The sequence below is a fragment of the Coregonus lavaretus genome (genome assembly GCF_964263955.1).
Source record: "Coregonus lavaretus genome assembly, chromosome: 24".
Classification (NCBI taxonomy): domain Eukaryota; kingdom Metazoa; phylum Chordata; class Actinopteri; order Salmoniformes; family Salmonidae; genus Coregonus; species Coregonus lavaretus.
The window spans coordinates 18,381,154-18,393,553 of record NC_140011.1 but is presented as its reverse complement, the minus strand read 5'-3'; the positions used below and the strand labels follow the sequence as shown (position 1 = coordinate 18,393,553).

Sequence of the window (12,400 nt, the reverse complement as noted above, 5' to 3'; positions counted from 1 at the left end):
TCCTTTGGTCCTTAAATGAAACTGGTATACTTTTTTATTTATCACAATTTTCTTTAACCAATTATGTTCTTTAATGCAGGGCCGACAGACAAGTTCCTTACTTTTTCCCCCTTCCACTTTCCTCTTCCATTTTTGCGGTAATGCTGCAATTATTTGGTTGTAATTTTGGGTAGAGCAGACATTTCCATATGTTTTTGTTAGTTGCATGTGCGACATAACTCCACCAGTCCTATTTATGATATAATTTACGAAGATTATACCTTTTTAAACATTTTTTTCCAAAAATAATGTTTTTTTAAAATCTATTATTATATTTGAGTTTAACCACAATATTTGTTGCATTATTTGTTCTGTCATTTCTGGAGGATCAAATTGAAATTGCAATCAACTTTCTATGGCTTGTTTTAGAAATAGTGATATTTGGGAGATTATTTCCTTTTCAAATTACTGAAAGTGAGAGGTTGTAATCTGAATAAAGGGGAAAAGGCCATTATTGAACATTGGGTGAGACAATTTTACTAATTTGCTAGAGAACCAATTCGGATTTAAGTATAACTTTTGTATGACTGAAGCTTTTAGTGACAGTTCTAATGCTTTAATATTTAATCATTTCTGTCCTCCGAATTCATATTCATTATATAAATAGGCCGGTTTAATTTTGTCTGGTTTGCCATTCCAAATAAAATTGAATATTTTATTCTCATATAATTTAAAAAACTGTTCGCTAGGCGTAGGCAAGACCATAAGCAAATAGGTAAACTGGGATAAGACTAAAGAGTTAATCAGGGTGATTTTTCAACAAATTGACAGGTATTTACCTTTCCATGGTAGCAATATTTTATCTATTTTTGCTAACTTTCTATTAAAATGTATTTGAGTGAGTGTGCTCCTCTGTAGCTCAGCTGATAGAGCACGGCGCTTGTAACGCCAAGGTAGTGGGTTCGGTCCCCGGGACCACCCATACACAAAAATACATGCACGCATGACTGTAAATCGCTTTGGATGAAAGCGTCTGCTAAATGACATATTTATTTAATTTGGGATATGTATTCCGAGTATATCCACATCACCATACATAATATAGTACATTTATCATAATTTGGTTGTAATCCAGAGAGGTTAGAAAACAAGGTTCTTTGTGTATTAGTCAATCGGCAGTCGCCTGCAATGTCGAACAAGCCCAATTTGCGTCGTTTGTATCACGATAAGAATGGTGACATCAAATGTTGCAGGTTTCCAAAGTTACATTGTTATCAGTTATGGCCATAATATTGAGTTACAATGTAGGCCTATCCATAAACCTACTTTTATAATTTGAATATTTTAAGTAGCTAGATCAACCGGAGAAGCATGGTCATTTTAAAACAACACTTTGCAATATGCCTTTCCTTTCATATGCATGAATTATTAGACTATTAATTATGCCTAAATGTAGGTTCACATCCCTCAACCTGCCTTTCTCTCACCGGACACCTCTGATCTCCAGCACCATGGGTACCCTTACAGTTTACACACACAACTTTTTCCACCGATTCTACACATCTAGGAATCTCCCTCCTACACATCTATCGTTGCAACCCAGTGCTAATTTGTACATATAGTACATAATTAATGAGAGACTGGGTTGCAACTTAATGACGTGCACGAGACTACATCTACCATCTGCCCTTGCGGCATTTTATAACGTCATGTTGTGCGGCGGCTTCATCATCGTCACGCTGTGCAGAGCAGAAGTATGTTGATGGTAGCCTGCTGCCCTGCGATCAGAAACGAGAAGAAGTGGAATGCAACTAAATCCCGTCAAAACAACGACTGCAGTTCGCTGTCGTCGGTGATGGGGAGTCAAAGGGCCTGAGGATACCCCCCAAAATCTCTTATTTGTCTGCTCATGTTGATCAATCATGTCTGTAAGTAGTTTCTTCGCATAGTCTTCTATTGTTGTGTTGCATTTGTTTTTTGTTGTTTTGGTGAAAAAACAATCATATGTAGGTCATATTTTCGCAGAGCATTACACAATTTAACTGTTTTGCATAACAGAGTGAGAGCAAACGAACATGTTGTAGACTACTGTAATGTGAGTGCTGCTGGCACTCATGATACTTTATCATATGGAAAGTGACCTGCTATGTTATGGAAGAGGCTGAATGCTTGGAGCCATACATAGACCAAATGCCTAATTGTATGTCCACAATTTCTCTTATGTCACTACATATTAAAATCTGATAATGGATCATGGGCTATATGTTTCCATAAATCACAGGCAAAGGCTCCTACTGAGTATTTCAAGAAGAAAAAAGTGTATGTGTGCACCTATCTCACTGAACCACGTTTCCCTTCACTGGCCTTGAGACACTGCATCCAGTTTAGCAAACAGTACGCTCTCTTGACAATCAAATTGTCTGATAAGCTCACATGGGACTGCAGGGCTGTCTTTCCATAGTACTGCTACTGTATGTCAGTACAAGCAGCAACTGTGCTCTAAGAATGGTGGTCATTGTCTTTAATTGCCACAAACTACTTGGTCTATTGGTTTTGGTTGGAAGAACGAGAACACCATTGTCTTGGAATGCAAAATCTGTTGTGGTTGCTTCCTATGGAAAGACACATTTACAGTATGTCCTCCAGGGGAAACTTGATGAGTTTCTGCGAGCCCTGTAGTTAAGTTTTATAGGAGATGTGCAAATATGTTATTGATAATTATGTTATTCTGTAGCCTGTAAATCCGTACTATTTTGTAACCTTTAAGTGAAAATGAATACATACAGGAATTTGTGTGGGTGGTAGGGAGAGTAGGGAGGGGGTGGAAAAGGATGTACATTGAGAACTCTTATATATACATTTTCACTCTTATTTTTTGGAAGATGTTGGATTATTTGCCAGGAAAACTATAAAAACGAATTGTCAAAAATAAAATAACAATTTAGAAGAGTAATGAGCTGAGTATAATTAAATTATATTATTTGCTTGTAACATCTTTGACTTTTTTTTTTTTAGAAGAACTCGATATCACTGTTGCTTTGTGCTATGTATTTTGTGTGTTTTGTGTATTGTATTGTTTTATATTGTTGGTGGTGATTGTGTGTTTTACGTATATGTGGTTTGTTGTTGTTGGTGACAGATATATTAAAAATATAAAATAAAATCATTGAAAGGATTGCAAAACCTGACAAAGGTAGGTAGATGGGCATATAAGGAGAGGTTTTGAGATTGTACAGCTTGCTTTAGTGTGTCTGTGTTTGTATATTTGTTTGTTTCTGTTTATTTTTTTACATTTGAGTAATTTAGCAGACACTCTTATCCAGAGCGACTTACAGTTAGTGAGTGCATACATTTTCAGATAGATAGGCGAGACAACCCAATTGAGATGATTTGGGATGAGTCGCATGAAATTCATAGAATGGACCTATCCCCTCATACCACTGCAATTTAGCTGGTACACCATTGAAATTGAAATATAATTTTCAGGTTTCAATTACTACCAGAAAGAGGCCACTCCACCCACCGCCGAATGTCAACTTGAATGGGAATGTCTATTCTATTATCAAAATGTCTATGATTTCAATATGTTTCCTATGGAAGATTTACAGTTTAATTTAAAACAATGGATATTCCCACTCAAGTCAACATTATCTGATGTATGGACCTCTAACCATCTTTATGGTACCATTTGAAAGTTGATGTTTCAATTTTGACATTTTAGTTAATTTATCAGCCAAAACATGACAACCACCCTGTATTCAAGAGCATGTTGTGTCTCAACCAATGGCGGGCACAATACAAAATCCTCTGATTATATAAAATAGGGTCTAAGCTAAAACATATATGAACAAGTTTACATATTTTGATGTTAAAGGTTAAACAAAAAAACATTATTAAACAATTTGACAACCCTGTTTGTAAGCTTTCAAATGATATCAAACTCAAACATGTATCTTTTCCAGTGATGAAGACATGGATGTCTCATGGTAGAGTGGGGTATGCAAAATGGGTCAACTTTGAGCACCTCTTCTGAATGTTTTGGCATTCAAGTCCAAAAAGTTACTTTCTGACCACTTCTACCATGGGCAAACATTAATGGAAGGTTTCATTCAAATCAAAAGGGGTGCAGTCAGAAAGTGATTGAAATCATCTGGAACGACCCATTAGTATTTTTATTTTTACAGCTTACTAATCAATTGGATTGGCATACTGTGTTGTCATTATCTACCTGACCAAGCTTTATAGATTATATTTCACATACGTGGATGTCCACGTAACCACTCTTAATTGGTTAAGGATTTGCTGCACAGGTCCCATATCTGGTCTGCTTCCTTGCAGTATATTGCTGCTTTACTCATGCATATTCTTTATTGTAGTTCAATTGCTTTTTTCTCATACAGATGACATTCGAGGCAGGGAGCAGCGTGACGCTGCTGTTTGACTTCTGGGATGTGCAAGGACCTGCAGGTAGGCTAACACTGATGACAGACCTGTGTCCTCAGGATAATCTAAATCATATATTTTAGAACCTGTTTGTCTGGTTGACTCTATTGTATTTTTCAAGTACAGTTCAGCCCCTCCATTCTGCATAGTGCGTTTCAGGTAACAACAAATTAACTTGTTGCAAATTAGTACTTAGTTGCTTATTTAGACCTGTTTCAATATGGGCCCCTAGCGATGCATGCACTGGTTTCTTACACTCTTAAATCAGGTCACTGTTGTTGTCTGTACAGTACGATAAGTATAGCAGACACTGTGGTGACTTCACTGAGTTCCAGACTGACACAATTGGGGTCACTGTTGATGACCATCATTGCTATCAGCCATGATAAGCTCTGTGGTCAATGTGTTATGTGTTTGCAGGGATGGTGCTGTCTGTGTTCGTGGTCCTCCTGTTGACCGTGTTCTACGAGCTGCTGAAGGTGTGGAGGGTCTGGCTGGGGAAGCGCCCCACTCCCTTCCCCTCCTCAGACTGCCAGGGAAGCAGCGCCGCATTAGCCAGTAGCCTGTCAGAGTCCTCTCTGGCCCCCATGGAACAAACTGGCCCCACTCCCTCCCCCATGAACAGGTAGGATTCACACAGGAGCAGCCCTGCCCATGTAGTTGTCTGTGATTACCATGTTCCAGGGATGCTGGCTTTCATCTACCAGGTCACAAATTGGCCAGAGAGTGCATGCACCTGGTTTCACAGGCCTACACAAAGCACTGATCAATTATAAGAAGAAAGACGAGCAGGTCATTTAGATCCATGAGAACCTGAACTGTGCACCTGTATATAATGACTCCAGAGAGACTACTGCAATAACACTGTTCTCTCTGTCTCATTTCCCCCAGATGGCTACTCCGTGGGATCCAGACAGCCCTGCACATCCTGCAGGTAACCCTTGGCTACATGTTGATGTTGTGCGTCATGTCCTACAACACCTGGATCTTCCTGGGGGTCATCTTGGGCTCTGTCCTGGGATACTTCATAGGGTTCCCTCTACTGGGTCAAATCTGATCAAACAGAGGAATCAACAGAAAGAGAAGAATCCTTTTCCTGGACTATAGATCTATAGGCACTAGTTATCCTGTACCTGTTGGTTAAAGATGTGCTCTGAAGAACATATCATAGCACCTCTCATGGTTTTGTCATTCTGAACCTGTTGTGCACTCAATGTGCAATAGATCTCCCTGTGACTGTGTCGCTTTTCAAGTTACCTGAAGTGGAAGGTGGTTCCAGTATTTCTTCCCTACTTCTACAGTCTCTTAAAGCAGATGTGTGAGAAGTAAAAAGCAAGATGGGGACTTCCATAGTGTGACACAGATGTACAAAGAGTACAGCATGGTAGATGAGTGATCGAGCACACCCATTGTACCTTATTATCACAAGAGAAGTCTCATGAAGTTAATGCTTTTTTGTGTTCAAGACATTGTGCTACACTGTATGACCTACTGTACTATGCATATCCACCATCTATGTGGTCCCAAGTTTGAGTATGGCCCTCGAGTTCAACCTGTGGCTGCTTGACCTGAGGTCTCATTCTACCATCTCACTCCAAGGTCAGACTACTTGCAGAGGGAACTGAGATTATGCATTCCCAGTCATAAGACAACATTTTCTGGAATTTCCACTTTGACAGCACAGAAGCATGTGATTGAGTGTTGTAACTCCATAGATACTGTATGTCAGGCTCAGTGGGTAACAGTTTGTTTAATTGCTCTCAAGTACATAAGAGGAGAACTGAAAGTGTGGGTCATGTGGCTTTTGTTAATCATTTGTGAGAGAGAGAGACACTTGAGATAGTATCCACCAACCTTTTAGTGCCTTTGATATCCAAAATACATTTGAGACATATTTTCAGTAGAATTATGCAGTAACCTAATCATGTGAAATCATGAACGTAAAGCTTTTTTTCATACGCTATTGATCTAAAGTAAACTGAAAGTAGATAATGGCCTACTCATACAAGGCTTTTAAACTTTTCATCTGAACCACTTTTAGAATGGTGCTTCTCAATAGGGACTTTATATGAACATGTGCTTACTACTGTTGTATTTTAGTGTTTTATTATAACTATCAATAAAATACCACTAACCTTTGTTAACATAATTTGATAAAAAAATATATGATTTGATTGGCTTAAAAACAGTTTATACCATTTGTCTAGATACAGAGGAGAAATAGGAAAACCATATCAAATCAATGTATTTATTAATCCATAAGTATACTCTGTCATACATATAGCAAAATACAATCATAAAAAGCTCTTGCATAGGGCTTTACACAAAATAAAGAATATAGCTGAGGATAGTGCATTGGGCACCATACACACATACAGTATTTGTCATAAATAGAGGAAGGAAACAGAAGGACTCCGTCTTAAAGGAATAGTTCACTGATAGTTTGATTGAACTATCCCTTTAAGTCATGGAGATACATGGACCTATTTTCCCCAAGACTACAAACGCAGCCTGGTTAAGAACAAATATATACAGTGGCCATAGCATGGATAGAAAATAATCATAATTCAATTTCCCTCATTTTGTAGAGTGGGGGAAAATTAACAAATATAGACTTGGTTATATTCCCTTAGTGTGGCCAGAGGAGACTGTGGACAAAGAGTAAGGTGTGATGGGTCCGCACTCATTTTTCAATGTTTTTAGATTGTGACACAGAGGCCTCTTCATGACAAGGTACATGAAGTCAGTCATCTATGTGGTCCCATGTAGCTCAGTTGGTAGAGCATGGCGTTTGCAACGCCAGGGTTGTGGGTTCGATTCCCACGGGGGGCCAGTATGAAAAAGTATGAAAATGTATGCACTCTGGATAAGAGCGTCTGCTAAATGACTAAAATGTCAAATGTAAATCTAGACAACACACTCCCACACGCACACTGAGCATCCCATCTTAATGAGAGATTCTGATGCGTCACAGTCAAGACAAGATATCAGCAGAGCAAGTCCCTTTAGTAATAACTAAGCATGCCCATGGCAGTGGCTTGTCAGTAGCACTGTGGCTGACATAGGACCTCTAGCATCTATAATAAGACTAGCAACTGCTACCATTTGAGCAGCTCCGCTCACACTAAATAAGGGTTAGACTAACACACAGAAAAGTAAGCAAGTGCCTTGTCATGCTGACGTCATGCACTGTAAAAAGATAGTGTTGAAACCATAAGGCCGCTTGTGAAAATAAAAAGATAATTGTTCAAAAGAAGGCTTAACATACACTTATTTCAAGACAAAATCTCTCTGGCTGGTTTTATACAATCGTGTGACAAGTCATTGTTAAAATATGTTAAAAAGCAGATCTCCCAGACCCTGAATGCAATGATAGCTGAATCACTATAATGATATGTTATACAACAATGCCCATTACAGTAAGATGTCATGACAAAGAAGTAAAACAGAGCCGTTTGTGTCAAGAGCCAGCTTACAGTGCCCCCTAGTGCTCAGTAAGAGGTCATGCAATGACCAGTGAGTGTGACCATACCCATGCACCATAGAGTTACCTCTATCATGCCATGCATCTCTGTGAACATATCCTTAGGGCCCTTGCAGATGGTCATCTGTAGTGTAATGTGTATCTTCTGCGCCTACAATCCTCCCCACATCCCTTATCCAATTATGACCTTTAAAAAGGGCAATTCCGCCACTTTTCAACCTCAGTTCATTACCTCCATCACCATACCAGTGTCTACATGGGAAAACAGTGGGTTTCTATGAGCTGTGGTTAAAAAGATAAGGTCCTAAAAAAATGCTTCTCTGTGACATCACAGGGTAGGATTAAAAGTAAAAAACAGTGATTTTTCAAAACCTGCAATAAGTTTCTAACCCAAGGGAGGGTATTTTCTTGCTCCGCACGTCACTGCGAATCTCAGTGTTTTTTTCCTTCCACTTTTATTTTAAACTTTTGATGATGTCATCGGGTAGAACGTTATATATTTTTTTTATGTCTTCCCATTCAAATCTCATATAGAATTTCGGTCTCGTACTCCTCTGTTTTCCCAGCAAAGTCTTCCCCGGTCTCAGAGTCGTCGTGAAGTGCAGTGTTTCCCTGCTCTACAACCACCACCACCTCACCTGGGTCGGTTAGAGAGTCCTCTGTTTTCAGAGCATCCATCATTGGCTGAGCTTCGCCCTCATCCAAGGCCTCATTGGTAAGTGACTGGAAGCCGCTGTCGTTGTGGTGCCGGGGGATGGAGTCTACGGCACACTCCGTTATCCTCTCTTCGTCCTCTTCCTGTACAGCCATCTCTATTTCCAGTATGGCGTTCTCAATAGCCTCCTCCTCTTCTCCCTCGATGGATGACTCACCCTCAATGGCTGCCTCCACCTCCTCCTGCCTCTCCTCCTGTAAATCTCCGACCTCTTCCTGTATCACTATTTCCTGTAAGGTGTTCTCAATGGCCGCCTCGCCCTCCTCCCCCTTGCCCTCAATAGCTGCCTCCCCCTTTTCCTGAAGCTCCCCCTCAGCTTCCTGGTTTGGACCTGTTTCTATCAGCTGCTCGCTCACTTCCTGTGGGGCACTTTTCCACTGCAGTGACTTACTGTGCACCTCCTCCACCACGGTGGTGATGAGTGTCACCTCCTCCTCCCCATCCTCCAGAGTCAGCATCCTCGGCTCTGTCCCATTGGTGAGAACAGCCAAGTCCTCCTCTGAGGCCGGGACTACCATCTCCACCACCGGGTTGATGAGGAAACGGATCTGCTGCACGCTGTCTGGGGAATCAGGCTCCTTGGGGGGGTCTAGTTCCGTGGGGGTCTTTGGATCTGGTTCCATGGGGGTCGCTCCCACCTCCTCCATCTCCCCCTCCTCGGGGATGAAATCCACTCCCGGCACCTCCAAGCACGACTCGTAGGGCATCGGGCCCATCCCGTCCAGCTGGATCATGGAGACCACTTGCCTGCGCCGCCAGTTGGACCGGCCACCTCCTCCCAGGGACCCGTCAGGCTCCTCATCCCCACCACCGAACTGGGCGGCCCAGTCTACCGAAGGGCTCTCCCCCAGCAGGTGGAGGTTGGGGTCGCTGTTGGTCAGGATCATGCTGTCTCTGTACAGGTTGTGTCTCTTCTGGACCGCCGCCTCTTTCACAGCTGTAGGCACACAGAGGGGAGAGAGAATCACTACCATGCTATGATTATAACAGTTCAGTTGTATCAGATTTACATCAGAGCCGTATTCACAAATCGCCTCAGAAAAGCACTGCTGAATCTGCTGATCTAAGATCAGGTCCTCCCTGATATAATCATATTCCGTGTGCTCTAAAAAACAAAAATGATCCTAGATTAGCAGTCCTACCCTGCGATACTTTACGAATAGTCTAGTCTATGCCAGGCCAGTGTCTCCAATGCTTGTCCAGTGTCCACCACTCACCCATCATGATGTCCTTGGTGACAGACTGCAGCACCACCTCCTCAAACACGTTCTCCACCAGGATGAACCGGGAGAAGTCCTCAAAGATCATCTCCTGGAAGGAAGGGAAGTCCTGAGAGAGAGGAGAGGAGAGGTTACAGACTAATGCACTAGACATAGGTAACGTCCCAAGTGGCACCCCAGTCCCTATATAGTGCACTACCAGAGCCTGGGTCGTAAGTTGTGCACTACATCGACTATAGGGTTCCATATGAGACTGAACCATAGAGTAAAGGGGTGGCTAGAGTCTGAGGGGTATCTGTCTTAGGGAGACGAGGATAGCTGGTAAAAGACTATAATCAGTGAGCCTCACCGGATGGCAGGAGGGAGTGAGCTGCTTCAGCATGTAGGGGATGATGATCTGTAGCAGGGCCTCTCTGAAGAACTTCTTACGCACCGTGCTACTGTCATAGTCATATTTCTGACAGGGACAGACAGAGGGACGCAGACAGAAGACATTAGACTCTTTTATCCTTGATGGCAAGGGTTGCAAAATTGCGGTACATTTCCAAAAATGTCCAGGGTTTCCGGCCTCCTGATTGGAATATTCCCGGAATCAGAATAAGCAGGAAATCTGAAATCCTCCAACCAATATTATTTAGGGAAAAACTTTTGCAACCGTATTAAATGGGCAATCTATTCTTAATCAATCATTCAATCAAATCAGTCATTCTCCTTCATCCTAATCCACCCTCAGTCTAACTAACTAACCTTGAGCACTCTGTCCTGACAGCATTGGATGGTCTTACAAAGGTTCTCTCCTCTCTGGCCCTTTCCCTCCAGACTCTGGTGCAGCAGCTGTTCAAACGTGTACACAGCGTTGTCCATTTGCTGTTACACAGAGGAGAGAGGTTATTAGTGATACATTGGGGAAAAAGACAGATTGTCACTGATCTCACGTAGCCCATATAGACATTGGGTGGTTCCATTTTATGCTACATAAGTTCCTATGGTGTTCCTGAAATACCCTCTCACGCCACCAGATGGGGCCACTACAATCCGTCACAAAGTGCAGTAAGAAAAAGAATGTCAAAGTGCAGTAAGAACAATAACTACAGTGTTGGTGGTCTGGTGTGGCAGAGCAGATCCATGCCTACCAGGTAGTGGGATTTGTGGGTTAAGATCTCACCTCTCTCATGAGGATCTGAGCCCTTTGGATGAACACGGAGGGGCTGGACACATCAAATCTCTGCTGCAGCCCTTCCAGACTCAGCTGCTCCACCTTCTCATAGCAGCTCTGCATCTTCACCGGGTGGAATGCCAGCATAGAGATCTTCTCCATGTGCTGAGAGAGAGAGAGAGAGAGAGAGAGAGAGCGAGAGAGCGAGAGAGAGGGGAAAGAAAGGAATGGGGGGGGGGGGGGGGGGGGTAGAGAGAGGGTAGAGAGTAGGGAGAGCGGATGAGGACATGGCAACACCGAGCACTTAAATAGATCCTCCAAGACAGAGCTACAGTACATTTTATGGAACAGTCACAGAGGTCACCAAGGAGTGAACTCCAACTTGTGTTTTCAAGCCCTCCGGTCGTCCACTCACCTCCCCCAGTTTGTCCTTGCCCTCTCCGTTGAGCGTGTTCTTGCTGACCTCCACCAGCTCTCTGAAGAAGACGTCTCGGACCTCTGAGAAGCCTCTGCTGGTGGGCTCCATCAAGGCTTCCAGGATGGAGCTGAGGTAGGGCTGGACGCTGCCCCGCAGGAGCTGCTCTGCCCTGGGCAACACCAGAGCTACGAAGGGGGGGAGACAAGGAGGAGTACGGTTAGTCACCATGGTGAGTAGACAGTAAACACCCACACTTCCAGACCACAGTAATACCAAGCATTACCCAGAGACAGACTGAAAAGTCTGGTTAAAAGGAACCAAAATATCATTAGCCATCAAACCGGTGACTGTGAAATAATGCAGCCATGACCTAAAGCAACCCTACTAACCTGGCTGCTATTGTAGGCCTAACAATGTCCAACTAACAAAGTCATGAACAGTTTTCAGTCATTTACACACAAAACATGTAGGTATTTTAGTCAGATCCCAATCAACTGTTCTGGCACAGAGGCAACCATGACAAAGTGAAGGTGGAACAGAGAGACTACTATGCCAATCGTGGGTACAGAGTAAGCATTGCCAAACCGCTGGTAATAACTACATCAGTCGATCAATCACATTTATTTATAAAGCCCTTTTTACATCAGCAGATGTCACAAAGTACTTATAGAAACCCAGCCTAAAACCCCAAACAGCAAGCAATGCAGATGTAGAAGCACGGTGGCTAGGAAAAACTCCCTAGAAAGGCAGGAACCTAGGAAGAAACCTAGAGAGGAACCAGGCTCTGAGGGGTGGCCAGTCCTCTTCTGGCTGTGCCGGGTGGAGATTATAAGAGAACACTGCCATTAACGCCAGAGTATTATGTCAAAGTGGAATTATGTTTTTCGAAATGTTTACAAATTAATAAAAAATTCAAAGCTGAAATGTCTTGAGTCAATAAGTATTCAACCCCTTTGTTATGGCAAGCCTAAATAAGTTCAGGAGT

At 42.4% G+C, this 12,400-nt stretch overlaps 2 protein-coding genes across 2 annotated transcripts in view; one reads left to right on the top strand and one right to left on the bottom strand.

Moving 5' to 3' along the window:
- The first annotated feature begins 1,715 nt into the window (after positions 1-1,715).
- On the top strand, positions 1,716-6,571 carry slc31a2 (solute carrier family 31 member 2). Its single transcript, XM_084140868.1, has 4 exons — positions 1,716-1,907; positions 4,380-4,446; positions 4,843-5,047; positions 5,314-6,571. Exons 1-4 carry the CDS (start codon positions 1,902-1,904, stop codon positions 5,477-5,479), a joined length of 444 nt encoding a protein of 147 aa, XP_083996994.1. The 5' UTR covers positions 1,716-1,901; the 3' UTR covers positions 5,480-6,571.
- Positions 6,572-6,657: 86 nt separating this feature from the next.
- LOC311100110 (protein Niban 2-like) overlaps positions 6,658-12,400 on the bottom strand; it is a 64,784-nt gene continuing 59,041 nt past the window's right edge. Inside the window, exons 9-14 of the mRNA XM_084140866.1 lie at positions 11,413-11,600; positions 11,007-11,162; positions 10,589-10,708; positions 10,191-10,298; positions 9,839-9,950; positions 6,658-9,558 (exon numbers count right to left, since the gene is read on the bottom strand). Coding sequence (XP_083996992.1) covers positions 8,426-9,558; positions 9,839-9,950; positions 10,191-10,298; positions 10,589-10,708; positions 11,007-11,162; positions 11,413-11,600 — 1,817 coding nt within the window. The 3' untranslated portion in view covers positions 6,658-8,425. The remainder of the gene's footprint in view (positions 9,559-9,838; positions 9,951-10,190; positions 10,299-10,588; positions 10,709-11,006; positions 11,163-11,412; positions 11,601-12,400) is intronic.

Excerpts from the sequence above, each read along its gene's own strand:
- slc31a2 (XM_084140868.1), top strand. Across the intron at positions 4,447-4,842 it reads GGATGTGCAAGGACCTGCAG|GGATGGTGCTGTCTGTGTTC; the intron begins GTAGGCTAACAC and ends ATGTGTTTGCAG. Across the intron at positions 5,048-5,313 it reads ACTCCCTCCCCCATGAACAG|ATGGCTACTCCGTGGGATCC; the intron begins GTAGGATTCACA and ends CATTTCCCCCAG.